Source organism: Petaurus breviceps, unplaced genomic scaffold (genome assembly GCF_028583685.1).
Source record: "Petaurus breviceps papuanus isolate PSGF00001 unplaced genomic scaffold, PetGlider_PUasm1.0 178, whole genome shotgun sequence".
Classification (NCBI taxonomy): Eukaryota; Metazoa; Chordata; class Mammalia; order Diprotodontia; family Petauridae; genus Petaurus; species Petaurus breviceps.
In genome coordinates, this window is record NW_027185777.1 from 420520 (window position 1) to 442833 (window position 22314).

Below are 22314 nucleotides of genomic sequence, written 5' to 3' on the forward strand. Positions count from 1 at the left end.
TCTAATTTGTAAAGTCAAGAATAAGGCTACACTGGAGAGCCTCTATGGTCCCCTTTCAGCTCTTAATCTATGATTCTCTGGGAATGAAAAGACACTTTAACTCAAAGCAGCTGCTATTGGATTCCATACTCCTCATATACAGAGGATACCATCGCACTAGTAGGGGAGGGTGCACATACAGGAACTCTTGGCAGGAGAGGACGCAACTTTGGGGACCACACGTATCCAGGAGATGTGGAAAGCCCTTCCCAGGGATGTTAGACAACCATCTGGTGCTAATCAGGTAAGGAGCACTCAACAGTGGTTTTTCTGCTGGAAGCTTTGGTTCCACCTCTGGTCTTTGCCTCTGGGGGAAGGCTGCCCCTGAAACTATTTAGAGATGCCTTAGGCAGGTTAAAAGCTATCTTATGAACTCCTTTTCTAGCCATTTAAAGGCATTGTCCCAGAACTGTGCAGGAAATCTCTCCCACATTCCTGTTCTCACTCCCAGTTAAGGATGATAGTTACATGTATACAGGGTATTCTAAGTCTTGGCCTATATATCGCTTTAAGACTTTGAAAGTACTAGAGGCCCAGGGTATTCATTTTAAATGCTGATTTGTTATATCCCTGGGTCCCTTAAATCTTCCCATTGTTTCCATTTGTAAAAGTCGCAAAATGGAAATGGGTTTTTTTGTTGTGCTGGGTCTCCATTATACCCCTGGTTGCAAAATAATTTAACTAGGGAACAAGATTGATAAGAGCCTGATGGTGTTGGCAAATTTTGGTCTATATATCTGCCATTATTATACACTTCTATTAGCAAGGAAATCCTGGCCTCCCTACATAACAGCCCTTTAAGGTTTGCAAGACACTTTCCTCCTAACAACCTTGGGAGGTAGGTCATAGGATTACTGGATTAGTATAGATTTAGATCTTAAAAGGACCTTAGGGGTCATCCAGTGGAGCCCTCTGGTTTTGTACCAAGGCTCATTCAGGCCAACATTCAGATTTGGGACTGGAAGGCAATAGAAAATTTGTATATTATAAAATTCAATAAAAATATGAGATTTAAATGCAACCATTAATAATTCAAACAGATGCTGTTCCCCTTGGTTTTCATCTTCACAAAGGCAGCAACACTGAGGAAAAAAGACAGACAGTTTAACAAACGATTGTTACCTGACAGATTGATATTGCATAGGGTTGTGGAAATTGTGCCAAAGCACAAGAACACCAAATCAGCACCAATCACTTTTTATGCCTTCAGGAAGCCAAGCTAGGTTCTTGGACTAACCAAATTCACAGAATTGCCTCTATGCCCCCTTAGAGGGAAAAAAATACAGCCTACATAAAATAGATGTGATTCCTACTATGTTCATCATTTTATGGATGAGGAGACTGAGACTCAAGAAATAAAGTGACTTGCCCACAATCATGCAGCTATTTAAAGGTCAAAGGCAGATCTTCCTGACTACAAAGTCAGTACTCTATTTGTAACCCCATTATATGCATGTATAGACTGAGACCTCACCACAGATTAAAGTGACTTGCCCAAATGATATGAATCCATGCCCACTTTAGGGCTCCACAATGAAGGAAGGGCCTTCCCTTTTTGGCCATGGTTGGCATAGACAGAACAGCTGGTAAGTATCTAATATCTAATCTGCAGCACTGTGTCTTGGGCATATGTCAGGTTCTTCCTAATTTTAGCATTACTAATGGGTGATGGAATGACTTGTGTTAGGAAAACTCACTGCTCCCAGAGCAATGGAAAGGAAGTCAGTCTGGTCCAACCTAGAGTTCATGAAGGGAAAGAATGTTTATTAACACTGAAAAGGTAAATTCGAGATAGATTGTGGCTGGCTTTAAAAGTCAAACAAAGAGATTTGTGTCTAAAGAACTGTTACATATGCTGTTCTGTCAGGCACCAGAATAGACAGCAAAGAAATTTGGTGGCTGGAGAATCTGTTTGGGTAGGACTTGTTGCCTTTTTGTATGTACCATGAATGGTTTATCTATTATTTTAAAAGTCTATAGAGTTAGATTTAAGTGTATATATATGTATTTCTAGTGTTTCTTAAATATTATTTGATGCTTTAATTTTTTAAGGTCTAGAACGGAGCTAATCTGAGTCTGAATTTATAGGCAACTATATTCAGGAAGGCAGGGCAGTTAGGTAGTACAGTGTATAGAATGTCTGGTTTGGAGTCATAAAGACTCATCTTCCTGAACTAAAATCTGGACTTAGACACTTACTAGTTGTGTGACCTTGGGCAAGTCACTTTAACCTGTTTGCCTCAGTTTCCTCATCTTTAAAATGAAATGGCAAATCACTCCAATATTTTTGCTAAGAAAACCACAAATGGGGTCATGAAAAGTAGAACACAACTGAATGACTACAAACATTCAGGAAGACCTGGTTTCCACTTCATTTCGAATCCCACACAGGACTTATACTGGATGTATGACTCTGAGCAATCCAGGTAACCTTCAGAAAACTTTCCAAGACTACATTGTTGAACAGTTGCTGATCTAAACTGGTATGGGATATTTCCTCACCTTAAATTCCCTATACCCTTGCCCCAAGTCTAAGCCAAGAGAAGGCACTTTTAATTAGTGTTGGCTGAATTTTTACTAATCTTAATTTGCATATAGCTTTTAGCTTCATATCCCTGATTTCATTTGATGCTCACAACTGTCCCTACTCAGTAGTAGGTAGAGGGCAATGTTACATTTTTATAAGCACCATACACCCTCACCTCTGAGAGGCACCCAGGCACTATGCCAAGGAGCCAAAAAAATTGACTTTAATCTCTGGTTGCCTATTGTTAGACAAACCACTCACCCTAAGGCTCAGTTTACTCCACTCAAAAGGGGACTAATACCCCAGTTTACAGCCTCAAGGAGTTGTTAGATGGATTGAAGAACATAAAAATAAAAGTGTTTTCAAAACCTTTGGGTTTGGGTCAGGCGTCCATTTTCATTCGGTCTGACAAATATTTACCTTATTTACAAGGTACACTGCTAGGCAAAGAGGTAAATGTGGTGTAGTGAGATAAACAGCTGGTTCTGGGAGTTGGGAATGACAGTTCTAATTCCACATCAGAAATTTACTAGCTGTGTGACCCTGGTTACATCATTTAACCTTTTTAGGGATTAGTTTCCTCTTGTTCAGCTGTGGTTGCTAAGATCCCTTCCACCTATAAATCTGTGATCAAAGCAAAATAAAGCTCAAAAAGTTTAATATCTAATAAGCAAACTAAGTTAGATTTACAGATAGCTAAAAGTAGAAAGGGATAAAGGCCAAGGAGTAGTAGGAAGAAAGTGTTGAGTATTTGGGAAGGAATCATTACTGGCTGTTCTGGGCCCACAGCAGGTGCTTTAACAAATATTTCTTGACTGACTGGGGTGACTGTGGGAAAATTCATGGATGATATTAATATTGAAATTGGGAATCTAGTGGATAGGACAGGGCTCCAAAAGATGGAGATATGAAGGGAAGGCGTTGTCGATTATTCGAAGGGAAAGTTGATGGAGCTCCAACACCCTTCTTTGCAGGGAAGGGCCTTCCTACTCTAGCCAGAGTGGCAGAGGCAACATCCTGGCTAGGTCGGGGCGCCTCCCCACTTTAGCTAGCCCCAAGTTGTCAATCTTTTCCTAAATCCCCGCCCGATCGAGGCAAGTCCTACCAAGAGAGGCCTGGAGTGGGAGGGCAAAAAGAAAACTCTCCTCCCGCATTCCTGATCCCTCTTCCTGCTCCTTTCTCCCGTTCCCCCGCCCCTCTTCCTCTTTGGCTACGTGGTGGTCCCCCAGGCTGACACCCCGACAGTCAGGCAGGCACTCTCCTTGGGGGTGGGGTGGGAGAGGGGCAAGTCACTGGGATCCAGAGTGGGAGGACCAAGAGAAAACTCTCCTCCCGAATTCCTGATCCCTCTTCCTGCCTCTTTGTCCCACCCCCTCCCCTTCCCTCTTCCTCCCTGGCTACGTGGTGGTCGCCCAGACTGACACCCCGACAGTCAGGCAGGCACCCCCTGTGCGGGTGGGGAGAGGGGTGAGCCATTGGGGTCCGGAGTGGGAGGCAAGTTCGGTGGGGTGGGAGGACGAGAGGGGAGAAGGCCGCCGGGCAGGGCAGCTGCAGCGGTGGGATGGGGCAGGTAGGCAGTGGCCGGACCCCGGGCCTCCGGGTGTCCCTTGGCGCGGGGGGAGCGCTGCTCTGCGCCCTGTGTTTTTGCTGCTCCCTGAGCCAGGGGCTGGCGCAGTACGAGCGCTACAGCTTCCGCAGTTTTCCCCGGGACGAGCTGATGCCCCTGGAGTCCGCCTACAAGTACGGCCTGGACCAGTACGGCCATGAGAACTGGGCCGAGAGCGTGGGTTATCTGGAGATCAGCATGCGCCTGCACCGCTTGCTGCGGGACAGCGAGGCTTTCTGCCACCTTAACTGCAGCACCGTGCGCATGGACAGGGACGTGCTGGCGCCCTCTCCGGACCCTGGCCCTGACCCTCAACCCCAGCCCCGGGACAGGTTCGCCAGCTTCCCCGAACTGCGACTCTTCGGGGACCTGCTGCACCGTGCCAGATGTCTCAAGCGCTGCAAGCAGGGGCTCCCCGCCTTCCGCCAGTCTCAGCCCAGTCGCGAGGTGCTGGACGAGTTCCAGCGGCGGGAGCCCTACAAGTTTCTCCAGTACGCCTACTTCAAGGTAAGCCCGGCCGGGCCCTCCCCGCCCCCACCCCTCCGTGACTCCGCCCTGCTCTCCGTGAATTACTCTCCCGCACCTTTCTCCCAAGTTGACCCAGCCCACCCTCTGCATCCGCCTAACCTAACTCAGTCCTTAGCATTTGAACTTGAGAGCTGGAAGGGACTTCAGAGGTCAACAGGTCAACGAGCCTGAACTCATCCTTTGGCAGCTGGGGAAACTGAGACCCACCCAGACAATGTACACACACACACACACACACACACACACACACACACGTGTTCATAATCTGTAATAACTCACATAATGTACGTAATAACTGCCTTTGCTGCTTTGGAAGGGTGTGCCGATTTACTCCCCTCAGGCTGCAACAAAAACTGCTTTCCCAAGGCTTGTCTTGTCTGCTTTTTTCTGGCCTCCTCCTCATAGAATACGAATTCCTAAAGGGCTGGCATTTTTAATTTGTATCCCCAGAGGGTAACGCTGTTTTATACTTTGTAAATGTTTTGATCATTACTTGGTTAGCTAGCTTCCTTATCTTAAAATCATAAGTCTAGATAGATCGAAAGGAACTCAGAATATAACTAGTCCTACCCCCATTCATTTAACAGTTGAGGAAACTGAGGACTAGAGAGGTAAGTGATTTACCCAAGGTCACAGAGGTAGTGTCTGAAGTAAGATTTTAATTCAGGTTCCTCTGACTCCTAGGCCAATGTTCTTTCCCCTCTTTCTTTTTGTGTTCTTAGTAACTTCTTATCCACCCTCTTACCTCTAAGTTCAAATCATCCCGGAAGTGCATTTGCCTTCAAAGAATCTCAGAAGAGACCACAAAGGCCATCTAGCCCAAACTATGAATAAAGAACCCCATCTTTATGCCTAGTCTTTTCCTTTCTCACCAAGCCCCGGGTCCACACTGAAGTTATTATTTCAGCTTCCCATGTCAGCATAGTCCACTTGCCCTTGTCCATCATTTTCCAATTTAATTCAGTTAATTTCAAGATGAATTTATTATACTCAATGTGCAAGGCACTGGAAAACCCCAAATTCTCACCTCCAACACAGCCGTCTCTCTGCTATTAGTCTTCCTAGTAACATAAAATTCTCTGTTTGACCTTCAAAGCACTTCATAACTTGTCTCTTTTCCAATTTTCCACTTGTTTCATACCCAAGTCCTTTCCACATACTCTTGGATCTAGTGACACTGGTGTCTTTATCCTCCCTGTATAAAGAAGCTCTACTTCCCAACTCTGGGCTTTGTCACTTGCTGTTCTCCATGCCTGGAATTCTTTCCTTCCCCTTTGTCTTCTGACTTTCTTCAAGTCCCAGCCCAATTCCCACCTTCTGAAAAAGCTTTTCTCCATCCCCCTCAATAAGACTAGTAGTGCCTTATCTCTCTTGATTATTTCCAGTTTATTCTTATATTTAGTTTGTTTCACTATAGTTATTTGCATGTTGTCTCCTCCATTAAATTATGAGCTCCTTGACATCAAGGATTGCCTTTTGCCTGGCCTGGCACATAGTAGGTGCTTAATAAATGTTTATGGACTAACTGACCTCTGAGTGCATAGCATTTTGTCTTGGATCTCTTCCTTGCCTCTATCAATCCCACCTCCTAAAGTTCCTGGAGGGTAGAAACTGTGTAATTTAAATTTTTTTTGGCTCAGTGTTTTTACATGTTATAGATACCTAAAGAATATTGAATTAACCACCAGTGGTTGTCCCACCTTTGCTCCAAGCCTTCTGGTGACAAAGAACTATATATAAATTACCCTGTTTTTTTCTTCTTCTCTATGTCTTCATTATTCCTTCTGTAACTTGAGACTTTACTCAAAGCTTTCTAGGAAATGACAAATCTTACAGTTTCAGGGCTGTGCATCTACCAAAGCTCATGGAGGCCTTAGGTTGGTAGGTCTTCCCGGGGAGCCCCTTTCCTAGAAGTGAAGCTCTATGTAATCCTTGTTTCAAGAGCCTCAAGGGTGGGGAGTTGGGGGGAGAGTTTCTGCCATTAAGTCTTCTCCAGCCAACAAAAGGCAGGGTAGTTCCTTAGACTAAATTATTGTTTAATTTTTTGATGTTGAATACAGCAAGCATGTTAATTTTGGTTCAGCTTATGATGTGATCAAGTTGTATTTATAATGTGGTATCACAGACTGAAGCACCTTCTTGTATAATCCATGTATACAGAAGTACATTTATGCCCATTTTCTGAGATAGAGGGTAGACATCCAAGTTTCTTCAGTAGTGTGCTATTTGTTTAGAAATCCAGCTGAGTGAAGGCCTTATACAATTTTACTGAAGACAAAGGTGAAGTTTAACCCAGAAACAAATGGGAATTTTTTTAAAAGCAGTTTAAAACAGTTTAAACAGTTTTGTTTATCTAGAAATGAAGACCTGATCCTTAGTACTAATCGTTGATTGTATTTGACCCAGTTAATGAAAATATTGGTATTTAACAACCAATTATTCTTAAGAAAAATTGAATTTTCATGGCTTTACAGTCAGCTTGGATTTCAGCAATTTTATCAAAGAGAATGCATATTTACAGTTATATTACTTCAAACATTGCTCTGAGGTTAGTCACTTAATTAGAAATTTCAGGGGGCTCAGCGAATAAGAGCACCGGCCCCAGAGTCGGGATGAACTGGGATCGAATCTGGGCTCAGATACTTAGCACCACACCCAGAAATAACTGGCCATGTAACCTTGAGCAAGTTACTTAACCCCGATTGCTTAAAAAAAAAAGAAATTTCAGGGGGCTAGATTCAACTAGTTTATTTGTATAAATTGATGCAGTGAAATGGGTCACATGCCCAGGTTGGGGCATTTGAGCCTAGGGCCATATGTTGGATGTCCAGGGTTCAGAGCATAATTTTACTATTTTTAAATGATTATTGAAGTTTATCTTTTATCCAGTTTGTCAAGTAGTGTTAATTTTTGTGGTTGTTCAGTTTTTTCAATGTCAAGTTTACCCTGCACATAATCATTTTTAGTGCCAAGCATGAGGAAGTATTCTATCATTCTAGACATATGCCCATATGGATCAGTTGATTTGTTGTTTGGTCATTTCAGTTATGTTTGACTCTCTGTGATCCCACTGGGGGCTTTCTTGGCAGAGACACTGGAGTGATTTGCCATTTCCTTTTACAACTCATTTCACAGAATAGGAAACTGAGTCAAACAGGATGAAGTGACTTGCCCAGGGTCACACAGCTAGTAAGATGAGGCAGAGTTGGAATTGTGTCTCTTATGTCTAGTAACTGGGTGACCTTGGCCAAGTCATTTGAATTTCATGGGTCTTAATTTAGCCATCTATAAAAAGAATGGGTTTGACTAGCTGTCTTCTGAGGTCCCTCTAGATTTTTGGTCCTCTAACATGGGCAATAGATATTCTTTCATTTACTCTTATCTGTGAGCACGGACAGGCCAAACAAATCTGAGTGATTATAAAGCTCTTCCAGGGGGCTGTGCAGTGTCCTGGGGCTTGCTGAATCATCATAATGCCATACAGGAATGGGACCACCCCCAGGGAATCCCTTTTTAGCCTGGCCTGTGTGCTGGATCTCCTCCAATGAAGTGAATGCTTTTTAATGAACCTCAATCTCCCCCTTTTTTTATGCCTTATTTGATACTTGTTACCAGGAGGTCATTGAACAGGACTGTTTATATTGTTCCATCTAAGGAATCCTGAATGATTTTAAAGTGTGTTTAGGCGACAGTTGTAAAAGAATTAGATGTGGTAAGAATAACCACTATCTCTAAAGAATAAAGATGGCCTATCACCCAGAGGACAGCACACAGGTGCTCAGTGGTGGTAAGCTGCTTCTCATAACCAACAAAGAATTCTGAAGAAGGGCATGAGTGTGGGACATCACTTAGGCGCTGCAGGACAGGAAGAAGAGATGAGGGGTCACATGGTATTAACGACGCATGGCAGGTAGAGAATGGTTACCTTCCTGATGTCAAGAGAAAGGTGAGGAAGACCTCCAGAACATTGGGTGGCTGAACTTTTGGGAGAACGTGGCTGAGAATCACCTGGGATCGGCAAGCACAGACGGGTGGCAATCTGCATCAGTGGTGGGAGCTCCTGAAGGGATGAGGTCACTGCTCTATTTGAGTTTATTTTCTAGAAGCTTTGCCTTGATGACATACTATTGGCTGTATCTCTTACTTATTTGGATTCTGGGCCTTGGTCAATAATAGAATACTTTCATCAAAGCACATTCTTCCTTTGGAGAAGTAAAACATGTTTTGTTACAAGTGTCTTTATAATGATGCAGTTTCCTGGAGTGCCCTGGTATGCAAAATGAGATTTGCCTGTGTGGTTTTTTTAAAAATATGGTTTCTTGATGATTTGTTTTTATACAATAATATACTTTGGTTTTATATATTTTATACCCATAGTATGCATAGTCTTTTTTTTTTTTTTGCTTTTTGGAGAGGGAAAAGCAGGGCAATTGGGGTTAAGTGACTTGCCCAAGGTCACACGGCTAATAAGTAAGTGTTAAGTGTCTGAGGTCATTTGAATTCAGGTCCTCCTGACTCCAAGGTGGGTACTCTATTCACTGTGCCACCCAGTCACCCCTGCATAGTCATTTCTAAACACAACCAAACTTGTCCTGAAATGAACTCTCCCTTCTCACAGAGAAAAAAGTCAAGTAAAAACAAGCAATACACCAACCAGATATGAAGATGTTTGTGACTTGCTCCTCCTACAGTTGCCTTGCTTTTCTGACAGTAGAATACTTCACTGGGTCCTCCCACAGACACTCTGTATACTACATTGTATCTTTAACAAAGAAGGAAATGGATATTGGGAGGGAGAGTGAACTGCCATCTTTGGGGGAACTTGTGTGAGGTGCTTAGAAAGGAATAATGTGACGTTTTTCCTGAGAAGATTTGGAGAATCACTTGTTAATGAAGAAAGAGTCTATGAGGTCTTATTACAGTGAACTGCCATCTTTGGGGGAACTTGTGTGAGGTGCTTAGAAAGGAATAACATGTTTTTCCTGAGAAGATTTGGAGAATCACTTGTAATGAAGAAAGATTCTATGGGGTCTTATTACAGTTAACTACCATGGAAAAGTGAATCTGTGTGGGAATTGTAAAGCTAACCATCATCTCTTAGAGAGTCTGAAGAGTCATTTTGAGGGAAGTGAGTTTAGCTGACATTTTGGAGGGAGGAAATTGAACTATATTTCATTCCTGATGAGAACTGAACTAATTTTTACTTTGTGGAAAAAGCCTTCTCTGGGGGCAGCTAGGTGGCACAGTAAATAGAGCACTCCCTGGAGTCAGGAGAACCTGAGTTCAAATCTGACCTCAGACACATAAGGCTTACTAGCCATGTGACCTTGGGCAAGTCACTTAACCGCAACTGCCCTGCCTTCCCCCTCCAAAAAGCAAAAAGAAAAAAAAAAATGGAAAAAAAAAAAACCTTCTCTAGAGAAGACTTTCTGAGGACAATTCCTGAGAGACCTTAACTGATAGTCCTGAGAGGACTGAATTGTGGGAAGTGACTCTGGCTGTGACTTTTCCAAACACAATGCATTGTGTAAATGTTTGTAGTCCTTCTTGGATTCTGGAAGGCCTTATCTCGACTCCCACTCATAGGTGTCCCCCAGAGTGAGAACAGTTTTGGGCTCTAGGTGTGCTTCTAAGAGTTTTTGTGAGGTTCAAATGAGATATTTATAAACCACTTAACACATAGTAGGCATTTAATTTAATAATTTAATTAAATAAATTCTTGTTCCCTTCCCCGTGGTTCTATTCTTGTCTTTTATAAAAGATAACTGACATTAATTAATTAAATGATACTGAGATACTAATGATTGGGTCAACAAATGGTATAGAGAAAGCACTGACTGTAATTGATATTAAGGCAAACAGACGGGAATGCCTTCAAGCCAACACCATTGGAAACGTCCCTAAAAACTCAGATTCTAATAAATCTGGGCAGTTTTCATTCATGATTTCTTGAAATTTAGGCCTTTAAAAAATCATAGTTCGTAGGGATTCCAGTGAATTCATCTCTCCTTGACTTTCTTTCTAGATTCGTTTTTTATTTTATATTTCTTCCATTTTCTTCTATTTAAAAATTTTTTTTGAAAGTTCTGATTTTTTACAATCAAAAGGATTCATTGATTTCTGTTTGTTTTATTCTAATTTTCAGGGAATCTGCTACTTGGTAAGTTTTATCACTTTATCTTCAAAGATATTTATTCTTCCTCCAATTCTTTTTTCCAGAAATTTTATTTTATTTGCTTTTAACATCATACTTCTATGTATTCATTATATAGTCCTTATGGAAAATCCCCCCTTTCCCTTTGAGTCTCTTCTTACAATTACTTTGGAGTTATCCTCTCCTCCTTTGGGGTGATGGCTAGATTTGCAATATATACATTTTTTAACTTTTGATGGATGTGTCCTTCAGTTTACTCATCTTTCTGTCTTTCTAGACTGGGGCTCTGTGCCAAGGCCAATATGGCCCCTGTTGCACTTTTTGGTGGGTGATTAGCCCTGCTGGGTATTAACCTGAGTCATTCAAGTTATTGAGCTGACCTTTTCCTTCTGGGGTCACCCTCCCATGGATCTTTGAGGTCTAGAGTGCTGCATCTTCTGTGTCCTTATCATACTCTGGGCCAGGGTGCTGGGGACCTCAGAGTCCTGGGATGTTCTGGTCCAAGGTACATTTGCATTGATTGTGGCAGCTCCCTAAGGCTTCTAAAGGCCCCAATGTGATTTTATAACCCATCTGAAGCTTCACGGGGGGAGCCTTCTTCTTTACAGACAGCCATGCAGGCAACACATTTTTCTGACCCTTTTTGCTAGGCTTGTTTATTAAAATTGGTACTGGTTTTGCTGTACTCCCCTGTCCTATTGTCTGTGGGCTGCTGACTGACTTTTTTGGTATAATTCTGGATTTCAAGAAGTCACCATAGTTTCTCATTGGATTTCTGGATCATTATTTTGTCTGGTACAAATCTGAGATTTTTATTGTGGGGGAGCCAGGTAGCTTACCTCTGTTTAAGCAGCTTTCTTGGTAAGGAGTTGCCTTTGTAGGAGCCCTAAGCATCCCAGTCCAACCAGAATGCTGGATACCCTTTGGTGGAATGATCATAGGGAGTAATGTCAGAGAGTATGTTTTCCTTTATCCATTTATTCATCCATCAAATATGACTGTGTTAGGCAGAGTAGGAGACAGAAAGTTTATATAAAAAGTCATCTCTGCCCTTGTGAGATTTAATACCCTAATAAAAGAATATTCTGATGAAAATCAGATCAAAAGATTGTAGGATTTAGAACTTGAAGGAGCTTTTGTGATCATCTAGTCTCTTATTTTAAAAAATTTATTAAAATTTTTAGCTTTTGTTTTTACCTTCCCTTCATTTCCAGCTATATATATCCTTCACCTCCTCAGAGAGTTATCCTTTGGAACAAAGGAAAAAAAGGAAAGAAGCAGGAAAAACAAGACAAAATAAATCAACAAACCTAAATAGCTGAACCAGAAAGTATTATGTAATATTTCACACTCCTGGTCTCTCACCTCTGCAAAGACCAGAGGCAGATGCATTTTCTCACCTCTTTTCTAGGGCCAATCTTCTTGCTCCTCATACTAAAACAGCACTCAATTTAATCTTGCCTATGTTCTTGTCCAGAAGGCATCATCTAGTCCTATTCCCCATTTAACATCTAGTGAGGCTAAGGCCTCAGAAAGTGAAATTACTTTCCTGAGGTTACATTGATATTAAGAGGCAGGACTGAAATTCAAACCCTGGTCTTCTGATTCCAGATTCCATGGGTCTTTTGTTTGTGATAAAGTTAGCTGTTTAATAGCAAGCCTTTCTTTCAAAGTCACCTCCTTCTCTCCTTTTTTCCTTCCACCTCCTCCCTCCCACCCCAAAATGTGGGCCTGTGCAAAGTCTTATAAAGCAGAATTTTTTTCACTGCAACCTAATTGGTTAATAAATGGACACTTTTAATTTTTTATTATTTTTATATTATTAATTATTGTTATATTATATTTTTATTATTAAGCACTTGACTGTCCCTAGCATTGTACGAAACTCTGGGATAACAAAAAGAGGCAGAAGACATTCCCTGTCTTCAAGAAGTTCACAATCTAATTGAAGTAGATACTATCTAGGGGTCTTTCAACATTATAGTTCAAACATCTGTAAGGGAAAAATAAGGTGCTTCTGCAGAAAAAAAATCAGAAAGAATTTTTTAAAAAATCAAAACCAGTTATCTAATGGCATGTCATTTTCAATATTCAGCCTTTATGATATGAAACAGACTGTTTTCAAGTTGATGTATCATTGTCCTTTTAGTTGTATTTGTAACCTTTTAAAAAAATTGTGGGTTTCTTTTTCCGCTTGCTTTAGTTGGCATGTACAAATGGGATTTGAAAGTGCTCTCTCTTTAAACACCTCCCCCCCCAAACTCTCCTGATCCTTATATCACATTTTATTTGTAAGTTAGAAAATCAAGTCTTGTTGTGAGTGGTTTTTGACTCTACATGGTCAAATCCACCTCGGCCAGCAAGATTTTCTCCTACTATAGACAATCATAAGTTTTTATTTTGCTAGGTTTAATCTTCTAATGCACAGATTCGTAGGAGGCCAGACCTTTGAATCCACCTAGTGCGGCTGCTCATTTTATAGATGAAGAAACGAGGCCCTGAGAAGTAAAAGGAACTTTATTTCCTTTTGCTGGTTTCTGTGATTTTTGGGTACTATTTTAGTCTGTATCTTAGACAATGAATTGAACAGAACATTGTGGAAATAGTATTCCCAAAGATATTGGGAAAATCTCTAGTCTCTAGGTGTAACAGCAAGCACCCCAGCAGCCCCAGGGTCCTTGCCAACACAGGTTCTTGGATCTGCTTTGATAGAGGAAAGCAACTCAAAATGGGTTAACAAGCTTACTTTAATCAGTCAAATATGTATCATTTACCTAGTTCAGGGGAAAAAGGTCAGCACCCCAAACTTCAGAATATATAGACAGAATTATCAAGACAGAGAAACAGATCAAGTAGACAGATTTCCAAACTGTCCAACCATTACATCCATACCAAATCAACATCTGGGTTTCAACATCTGGGTTTTTCAAAGCCGAGGCGGGGCTCTCAACAATGGCTTCCCAGAATCCAGATCAAATCACAGAACACTTCCCAAAGTGAGCCCCAAAACAAAGCTACACATCAGGGCTTATATAGCCTTCTCCTGGCTCAGAGAATGTAACAACCTTATTGACCCACCGGCCAATCAAGAAGTATCTACTGAAAAACAAGCCTCCCACACCAGGCTCCAGGTGCACTGTTTCCCCGATAATAAGACCTATCCCGAAAATAAGCCCTCCCCTTACTGTGTAAGATTCCTCTAAAATAAGTCCTCCCCCGAAAATAAGCCCTATTGAGATTGCTACTGTAGTGAAGGTGATCCCCTGCGCTACACGCTACATTATGGTACCCTCTGTATGCACCGTCTCCCCCCCACCCCCCCGTGAAATGCACGCCGCGCTCCGAGCTGCATCCAATCAGAGCTGCAGCAGTGAGCGTGTCATCCTGTTCTTCCCCAGTGATTTGCTTATTGAATAAAGGTACATTTTTTTGTTCACATTTACCTGTTTATTAAAATTGCTGTCAATGTTCATTAAAATAAGCCCTCCCCTGAAAATAAGCCCTCTGGTGTTTTTCTGTCCAAAAAATTAATAAGACAGTGTCTTATTATCGGGGAAACATGGTAGAATCCTTAGTTTCCTTTCAAGGCTCAGCTGCATTCCCTACTACATGAAATCTCTTTTGTTCCCCAGATGTAATTTTTTTATCCTTAATTTATCTTGTACTTGATTGCTTTAATTTTAAATTGTTGCTTTAATTAATTTACCTTGTGTTTAATTGAATTGAATTGCATTTGGTTTATGTAGTCTAATTCATACTGTTTATAACATTCTAAAAAAGATGATCTATTTCTACTGGAGGACTTCCCATTCCATTGTTGCAAAGTTCTCCTTTTTAGAGAGTTTCCCATTATGTTAATGTGAAATCTCCCTCTCTTCAACTTCCACCCATTTTGCATCTTGTTCTGCCTTCTGCGACCAATTAGAGCTGGTCTCCAGAATAAATTATTTATTTATTATTTTATATTATTTATATTATATAATATTTTCTATTATTAATAAATAAATTATTTATTAACCCCCCTTCTCTTCTCTAGACTAAATATCTCTAATTCCTCCAACTGAATGAAATACGGCATGATTTCCAGTCTTTTCACCTTCTGAGTCATCTTCCTCTATAGGCATTCAGGCTTGTCAATGTCCTTAAACATATGGAGCATGAGATTGCACATAGTACCTAGATATGGTCTGATCAGTTTAGAAAGCAGTAGGACTGTCACCTCCCTCATTCTAGACTCTCTACTTTTATTAATGCAGTCCAAGCTCACATTTGCTTTTATTGTTTCCATGTCTTATTCGTATTGAGTTTTCAGTTCATTAACTGCCCCCTTCCCCAAGTGTTTCTGCTACCCAGGACCATAGATTTTTCATGCGCTGCCTCATTGGAACTGTCATGGCTATTATATGGGAGTTCCCCAATACACACATACAGAGTATTGGATACCATTGTGGTCATTGTTCAGCTACCAACTTTGGACACAAAAGAATTAGGCTTCATGGATGCTGGTAGTAAAATCTTCATCTTAGGAGGATTCATCCAACCCAAGGAAACAGAGGGGAGACAAGCAAAGGAAGGAGGGCAGAGTAAAAGTCCCTTAAGATAGGCGTCATGTTTTAAAAATCTTCATACCCCACTGTAGCTTCTGCCACGGAACCTTGTACGTAGTGACTGTTCTCTCAGTCAAATTGAAGAGGCGAGTTTCTTGAGACCTCCTGGCAGTCTGAAAAGTCTCCTGTTTATGAACTATGTACCTGCTACTAGCCTGCACCAAGGTCTCTCACCCTTTAAGACTAGACACATCCCATAAGATACCTTTAACTTTATTCCCTGGGGACCTGGGGGGAAAGTGGTGTTTCTGCATCAAGTTACTCACAGGCTCATTACACATACCTTTTGATATCAGATCCTTAGAAAGACCTTGAATAGATTATAAAATTATATCATATATTTTGGGTCCATAATATGTGGGAGTTCAGAGATCAGCACCCATGCATAGAAGCTGGATCCATTTTGAAGTTACCTTCCAAATGGAAAATAATAGCGTATATGGGGACCTCCAATAGTGGGATCAGCATATACAACAAAATATTGGGATTCAAGGTAATAATGTATCGGAATGCTCTTTGAAAATTATAAAGCATTATACAAATGTAAGATGAACTATTAATTATTATAATTCTAATTCCTGAGGGATGATGTCAATTAAATGAGTTGTGATTAGTGCTTAATTAGATAATTGGTGTTTGTAATGATAGTGAAGAGACGACAACCCTCCGAAATCCATAGCCTAAATATATTAGCAGGCTGTGGTGAGAGCTGTTTGATTCAAATAGTTACCTCTAGGCCTCTTTCAATGTCTCTGTCTCTCACTATCTCTTTGTTTCTATCTCTGTCTTTTGTCTCTGTCTCTCTCCATACATATATGTGTGTGTGTATATATATATTGATAGATATAGATATATATCTATATGTGTGCATGTGTGTGTGTATGTATATGTATGTGTGTATGTAGTTCCCCAACACACACAGAGCTTATTGGGTACCACTGTGGTTAACTGTTCACTTACCAACACAGGACACAAAAAAGTTAGGCCTCAGGGGTGATGGTAGTAGAGCCTTCATCTTAACAGGATCCATCCAATCCAAGGATACAGAGGGAGGACAAGCAGAGGAAGGAGGGCAGAGTATTACACACACACACACACGTATGTATGTATGTATGTATATGTATAGAGAGAAAGAGAGAGTATACACATGTATTTGCATTTATTTTGTTCAACCATTTTTCAGTCCTGTCTGATTCTCCATGACACCATTTGGGGTTTTCTTGGCAAAGATACCAGAGTGGTTTGCCATTTCCTTCTCCAGCTTATTTTACAAATGAGGAAACTAAGGCCAACTCAATCAGGGTCACACAGCTAGTAGGTGTCTGAGACTGGCTTTGGACTCAGGTATTCCTGACTCCAGGCCTGGCACCATAGCTGCTGTGCAACTTAGCTGCCCTACCTTAATATACCCTTTATTTTTCCAGAAGTTTAAATTAATTTGTACATATCTGATTGTAATACTTGGCCCAACCCCATTGGTTATTGATTTCTTTTTGTTATTTATTAAGATTCTGTGTTAACCCTTGAACTTTGGAACTTTGGGTCTTGATACCAAAAAAAAAAAAAAAAGGTATCAGTATTTATTGATAAGTGATCCAGGCCAAGAAATTCCTAAGATTTTGAAGAAAATTCGTTTAAGAATCTAATGACAATAACCCTCAATTTGTAGAATGGTAAAGATTTTGTGTACTTTTCTGCTAATTTTTGGCTTATCCCCTTATGCTCCTTGAAATGTCCATTAGATAAGCTGCTTGAATATCTCATCCAAACCACAATAGCTACTCCAGGGTCCATGATGGGTAACATAAGGCCAGAGTGCTACTTGCCTGAAACATGATTCTTAAACCAATGATGTAGCATATGATGTTTTCTAACCAATTCTTTTGACTAAACAAAACAAGTACTTTTTTAAAAAGTTCCCTGACTCTTACCCACATTGTTCAGTCTCATTGCACGTCTGTAGCCTTTCCTAGTTACTTTATTTCTATGTATTCACGGTTTCTGGCTTCAAGTTTGTGTTGGACCAATTCCTTGGCAAGCTGCGATTGGATTTGTCAACGTTGTCAGATAAAAGGAGGTACTAGTAAATATATTTATGAGATCCATGGTCCTCTGAGAATGGACTGGTTCTAAGGTCTCTTACTGCTGTAACAGCCTTAGGAGTAAGGGATTGGGGCAGCTAGGGGTGGCACAGTGAATAGAGCACCGGCCCTGGAGTCAGGAGGACCTGAATTCAAATGTGACCTCAGACATTTAACATTTACTAGCCGTGTGACCTTGGGCAAGTCACTTAACCCCAATTGCCTTGCCTTCCCCCCTCCAAAAGAAAAAGAAAAAAACAAACAAAAACAAAATATGGAAGAAAATAATGATAATGGGGTCTAATATGGGCCCTGATGACTCGAGAGCTGCCCTTGGAGTCAAGAAGAATTAAGTTAAAAAAAACATCTGACACATATTGGTCACATAGGTAACCCTGGGCAAGTCACTTAAACTCTCTGTGTTCCAGGCAATTCCCTGAAACAATGAGTTGTAAATCATGGGTGAGGAACCTGCATCCTCAAGGCCACGTATGGCCTTCTAAGTCCTCAAGTGCAGCTCTTTGACTAAATCCAAACTTCACAGAAGAGATCCCCTTAATAAAAGGATTTGTCCTGTAAAACTTGGACTCAGTCAAAAGGCCACAGCCAAGGACCTAGAAGGCCACATGTGGCCTAGAGGCTGCAGGTTCTTCACCCCTGTAGAAGGAGAGTACCTCATTGGGAGTTCCACACACAGATTTGGTATAACAAATAACAACAAAAATAATAATCCAGAATAATGTTACATTTATATAGGACTTATTGTCTGCAGAGCACTTTCCTCGTAACACTACCTTTGAAGCAGATAATACATATTTATCCCTGCCTTACAGGTGGGCTAACGGTGGAATCGATTGTGAGACATGGGAGACAGTGGCAAAGGGCTGCCCAACATGGTGTGCCAGCATCAAAGAAGGCACTGTGCTTTATGAGCAGGGCAGAACTACAGTGGCTCAAAAGAAATGGGAGATGGGCAGATTTAGAGACATCTCCACTCCGGGTGTTCATATGGGCCAGGGAGGGATTTGTTCTGTAAAACTTGGAATCAGTCAAAAGACTGTACTCAAGGACCTAGAGGACCACATGTGGCCTCGAGGCTGCAGGCTCCCCACCCCTGATGGACTGTTTGTGCCTGACCTGTGGTAGAGTCTTCTGAGCTTGTACTGGTATTGGCCAATATATCAGCCACAGTCGGACACACTGTACATTGTCCCCTACAGTGAGAACAGAGAACAACAACCAGACGGGCTGGAAAACTAAAACTCTGAGGATAAAATGCTCCTTAGTAGTGCCCATGCCAGGCTAAGAACTCAGCTTTTCTAATTTCAAGACCAGTGCCTTTTCCACCCAACTCTTCAGCAAGACTTGGTCCTTTGAGGTCATCTGTCCACATACCCAGCCCTGTACCCTGGAGTCTGTCTGCACTGTCCTCTGCTCATCCACCTACTCTTTCCCAGACCCTCCTGCTCATGCCCTCCTCCTTTTCCTCTCATGCTGTTTTCCTTTCTGTGTGTTTGCTTAAGGGTAAAGGTACTTTCCTCTTTTTTATAGATTTTGTCAGTTTGCTCAGTGGGAAAGTGAGACCCCCTCTGTAGTTCCTAAAGCTTCCCTGGAGAGCCTTGTTTTTGGAAAGGGGTAGTAGTAGCCATTGACTTTCTCATTCTTGGGCATTTGTAATGATGGAGTTTCTGACTTAGGTCAACAATTTCTTCTTTAAGCTTCCTTAAGACTCAGAAGCACTCATCCTGATGATTTATTGACAGCTTGCTTCTTAATTGTTACTCACAATACGGGGCACATTTATCACCTTTTCATCTAACCTTTCCAAAAATATGCCTTGGAAATGGGAATCCAAATGAACAGGGAAGTAAAACGTCAGTCATATTCTCCCCTGTCTTCTTTTCTTCCCACAGGACCATGTGGTCCTCCTGATTCTCTACTGGATTTATGCCTTTGGTATATTTAAAGAATCTCTTTCCAGAGGAAGGAATGAACAAGCAGGGCTTTTTTGGGGGGGTGGGGGTCGGGGCGGGAGGGAAGGGGACACAATGTTTCTCAACTACGGTTCATAGCAGAGGAGAGTTAGCTTCAAAGAAAAAGCATAAAAGCCGACATCAAAAGTTTCTGGCAGGGAGATTGTTTCTGTTCCAGAAACCAAAGGATAACCTTCTTTCCAGTGCCCAATTCCTGCTTTGTCACATTCTGATAAATATTCTAGACAATATCTCTCTTGGGCTGCAAAATATCAGCGTTTTTTCTATGAAGAACAATTCAGTCCTTAGGTGCGGCCTTTTGACTGAGTCCAAGTTTTACAGAAGAAATTCTTTTAAGGGGATTTGTTCTGTGAGGTTTGGATTCAGTCAAAGGGCTGCACTTGAGGACCTAGAGGGCCCCATGTGACCTTGAGGCCTCAGGTTTTCCACCCCTGAGCCAGATATTACCATTTCTAATATATGTACCAAGACAGCTCAAGAGTACCTACCACCATCCAAAGAATGATGCAGAGAGTAGTGAAGGACCTGAAAGTGGTTGTACATTTTAATGATATAATCATCTTTGGAAAGACCCCAGGAGAACGAGGAGAGAAGACCATGATGGATGACCCCCATCTGAATGGAGAAAACTGAATGAGGGTCCATGTGACTGGTGTGTTTTATTGCTTATTCAGAACAAAAACAAGGAACAATGGGCAGGCCCAGCCCTACTCCAGGCTTACTTCTGTTTCTGCTTAAGTTGCTGGTTCTTTGATACCATAAAAAGAGCTGCTGTAAGTATACATTGAACCCTTTTCATTTAAAAAAAAAATCTCTTTGGGGTATAGGTCTAGCAGTGGATTTGCTAAGACAGATCATATTTTCAAGGAACTTATAATCTAAATGGTCTTAGAGAAGGCATGAATCCAAATAATTATGATATTAGGGAGAGGAAGGTCCGGGCCATGTGCTCTGAGAAAAGTGTCATGGATGAACTACTGCTTGACTTGGACTTGTCAGAATAGAAGAGCAGCAACCTGCCTTACGTTTGGTGATTTACTTCAAAGTTTTATGTTCACGTTCTCTTGCAACTTCTCTCTGAAACTCCTCCCTGCTTCTGCTATAGTTATCCCTTCCACATCGTGGAGTAGGGGTGGGAGGTTAGGGGCATGGTGCCCCCGTAATCTGGAAAGTCCGTGTAAAAGTTTTGGTCCTAACTTTTGCATCAGAGAAGTCTGAATTTTTTCTTTTTCTCTTATGGGGTATTAATAGTACTTTATTATAAAATTTGGGTTAAGTATTTGGTCATAAACTCTGTCATCTCCTGGCCTTTGTATGTCGACTGCAGCTTCTGCAAAATTCCCTCCAAATTTCCATTTAATTTCTTATGCTGACCTGCAATAGAGAAAAGCGATGGGGGACGTCATGATGTAGAAAGGATAATGGCACTTCCAGAATGGCACAGAAAAGAGGAGCCACCTATAAGGGAATACTGGTCAAAGCTGAAACTCTCATGGGGTGACTGGGGCTTTGTCCCAGGTACTGATGTGAAGGGAGCACACTTGCTCACATTTTTCTTCCTGTCCCTCACCAATCCAGCCCAATGTGGTCAGCCTAACAGACTCTCAGGTCACCTTCCTACCTGAGTGAACTGCCTGACGTGGGGACCCATGCCATTGGAACTTCTGGAATCAGCATCAGATAACTGGTTAGTTCCAAAGGTGGGGAACCCTGGCAATACCACCCCCCCACCCACCCACAACCCAATAAATGCTTTCTAGGCAGAAACTCATCATTTTTCCATGGTCTCATTAATCCATATAATAGCGTCCTTCATAGATTAAGTAGTCAATAAACATCAGTGATAATGATAACAGTCGATATATTTCTTGTGAAACAAATAATTCACTTCTCCCCTTTACCCCAGGATGTAATTATCTGAGTGAGCCCCACCTCAGAACAGAGATCTGCTGAGACCCTCGTGCAATTTTCTGATTGAGAACCTCAGCTGATCTAGCTTATCTAGACTTGATATTCCTCATGTACTATGACTAGAGAACTCTGAACCCCTGCCGTGCCAATCCCTGGGATTCAGCACAACCTTTGAAAAACCCCTCTTCTCTTGTTCTCCCCATACTTCCCTTTCCAGTTCAGGCCTAGCTCTCTTCGATCCCCTCTCTCCTTTACTCTCCCTATTATCTACTGAGCCCCTCAGGGCCCATCTCTCTTGGTTTTTTTTTTTTAAAGCAATTGGGGTTAAGTAACTTGCTCAAGGTTACATGGCCAGTTATTTCCCTCTGCCTTTAAAGTTCACTCCGTCACATCCAGATTCTGCTTCTTGTCATTGCCAAACCTCCAGGTCACTTCCCTTCTTCCCTGATAAGTTCAGCAGTAGTTCACCATCTTCTCTATGTTGGCGTTGCTGTCATGACACTGTTACCTAGACTCACACACACCTTGTGCTCTGCATCTCCTCATTGCTTACACCGTGGGCTCTCTGTAAATGGAAGAGCTCAGAAAATTTCAGTTCAAGTAAGTGGTAATCAGTGAGCAGGCACTTATAGATCACCTGCTATCTGCCAGAAACTATGTTTGTAAGAACAAATCTGAAGAGCAGCTTCTGATTAGTGCCCTTCTTACTTGTATATACTGTTTTATGAGAGGGGAGGAAAAAAGCAATGGTTGTGAAAATCAAATGAGATGCTAATATGCCTGTTACATAGATGGTCCTTCCTTCCTTCCTTCCTTCCTTCCTTCCTTCCTTCCTTCCTTCCTTCCTTCCTTCCTTCCTTCCTTCCT

At 41.6% G+C, this 22314-nt stretch overlaps 1 protein-coding gene across 2 annotated transcripts in view; it reads left to right on the top strand.

The window, feature by feature from the left end:
• Positions 1 to 3767: 3767 nt before the first annotated feature.
• The window catches only part of CRTAP (cartilage associated protein), a 69411-nt gene continuing 50864 nt past the window's right edge, over positions 3768 to 22314 (top strand). Inside the window, exon 1 of one of the 2 annotated variants that reach the window (XM_069086141.1) lies at positions 3768 to 4679. In XM_069086141.1, the coding sequence (XP_068942242.1) occupies positions 4128 to 4679 (552 nt within the window). In that variant the 5' untranslated portion in view covers positions 3768 to 4127. The remainder of the gene's footprint in view (positions 4680 to 22314) is intronic. The other variant, XM_069086142.1, reaches the window with a different exon arrangement.